Raw genomic sequence first — 2217 nt, 5'->3', positions numbered from 1 at the left:
GCAAAGTGAAGTGCTTGTTGATTCTGATACAGTTCAAAAGTTATTAGTGAAATTATAATGAGACTGTTAACACCATACAGCCCTACACGGATTCTCAAACAGAGAAGCTCCAACATTGTTCTGCTTTCAGCGTTTCAGTTTGGCCACTAGGTGGCGATTGCGCTATAGAAGCACACTCTATTCTAGAAGAAGAAGAAAATATGAGCAAAAAACAGTTTTAGACCACAAATGGTTACTTTAAAAAAAATCCTCAAAAGAGTTTGGAAAATTCATTCCTGTGAGTTTATAAAGATGTTTATTTAGTTAGGAATGTATGTTTCGGTCGACCGAATGTTAGCATTAACAGCCTTATGGGAAATCCCATTATATGTTAGCATCAAGCTAGTAGACGTTAGCTTTATATGTTAGATCGATTTCTATTTTTATGGATCGATTATTGATCTATTAAGCTTAGATCTTGGATTCTATCATCCCAGCCCTAATCTCAAGTATTCATGTTTTAAAATAGCGTAAAGTGTTTTTCTAAAAAATGTTTTAGAATAATTTAACATTTTCCGAGTAGTTGGGCTTTAAAAGATAAAAAAGACCTAAATGACTTTCTTGATTTATAATTTTATTTTTTTCCTACTAAACACAGATGATGCATAGACCAAAAGTACAGGGATTGAATACATTAAAATGCAGTTATTTCTTAATGTACTGTCACTATGTGAAATATACAGGCAATTATAAATAGCTGAAATGGAATAAATCATTTTCTGTGCAGAATGAAAGAAGTCCTCACCTTTCTTTTCACAAATTTATCCCAGTAATTACTTGGAAATGATCTAAACAGAACAAAAAAGTACATAATGAATGCAAGTAGGGACTTTATGATAAAACATGCTAAACAAACAATAATTTTAAGTCATGGTTACTCCAGCAAAAATATTTGTGTAATTATGTTTAGTGCAAAATTGCTTTCCTGGATTTTGTGTATAAAGTAAATTCTTTGGAGCCAAGAACATACGGCGTATTAATGACCAGTCTGTCCCACTGGCCTTTAATGTCTTCCTCTGAAGGTTGTTTTGTGACATAAAGCCCATCAAACTCCAACTTGCGCGCCACTTCCTTTTCACGCTTGAAGATCGCCAGAGGAACCTTTCAGTCAAAACAATCAAACTGGTCACATAGAAATATTTACAAGATCAACACGTGTAAAAGTACACTAGTGTACCTTGAGATAGTAGTACCCGATGATGCAACAGAAGGAGATGACAGTGTGTGCAATAGCGAGCAGATGGAGAGAAGGCTCCATCCATCCACTGCTCTCTTCCAGCACAAAGTGATCTCTACTGCTGTCTTCTTTCATGACAGAGTCCAGCTCTTCACTGTCGACAGACATGACCAGAACCTCCTCCTCTGTGGATGCAGGCGAGGACGCCACCTGTGGTAAAGCCAGACCCAAGAAGACCATTGGTAACTGATTCATATTAAACACAATATTGATTTAGTTAACCTCTGCACGACAAAATATGTACTGTTTAGAGATGTGACGAATGATTTTGTGTGATGTAGAAATATATATAAGGGATAATGCTCAAAGAAGTGTGCATTATCAGGATAGTGTGTTCATTTCTGATAATGCACACTTCGAACAGCATTATCCTGCTTATACCATGGTCACAAACTAAATAAATATTCACTCGACTTTTTAGTACTTTCTTCCTATTATTAGATCAGTTTTTCACAAAAAACTGACTATTTGATACGTGTACGGTTAGCTAGCACCAACCTCGATATATATGGTAACTGTAACAATAGGTTAAATAAAGCATCACCTCTTACCACTTGTTTTTCTTCATAAAATGAAGCAACAATTTGTTTTAAAGAAGCCTGGACTATGTGACCACCAATTCATTTTTGGTGATTATCAATGTGGATTATCACTTTTAAAAAGTGGCGGATGTAGCAATTTGGGGGCCCTGGGCGAATAGTATCAAGGGGCCTTCTGTAGGGGGTGTATTAATCATTTTAGTCGCGTTTTAATGATGAAGGAAAAATAATAAAAAATACTCAAAATGATGAAACAAAACAGTTAACAACTGAGTGGCATCAATTAAAAAGAAAGAAAAAAAATTAACCCTTGTTTTTTCTCACCTCTTCTTGTCCCTTTTCTTATATTAGGACCACCATTAAAGAAAATAAATGTATATGAATCGTAAAATTATTATAAAA

The 2217-nt window shown here is 34.9% G+C and overlaps 1 protein-coding gene across 1 annotated transcript in view; it reads right to left on the bottom strand.

Moving 5' to 3' along the window:
* Window positions 1–2217, bottom strand: part of ryr2b (ryanodine receptor 2b (cardiac)) — a gene marked incomplete in the record, with an annotated part of 81019 nt that overhangs the window by 14016 nt on the left and 64786 nt on the right. The window contains 3 exon segments of the mRNA XM_036215605.1: window positions 785–827; window positions 1010–1140; window positions 1217–1426. Of these exon segments, the coding sequence (XP_036071498.1) occupies window positions 785–827; window positions 1010–1140; window positions 1217–1426 (384 nt within the window).

This window comes from Oryzias melastigma, linkage group LG15 (genome assembly GCF_002922805.2).
Source record: "Oryzias melastigma strain HK-1 linkage group LG15, ASM292280v2, whole genome shotgun sequence".
Taxonomy (NCBI): Eukaryota; Metazoa; Chordata; class Actinopteri; order Beloniformes; family Adrianichthyidae; genus Oryzias; species Oryzias melastigma.
Note: the sequence above shows the minus strand (reverse complement) of the source record. Positions and strands in the feature narration are given on the sequence as shown.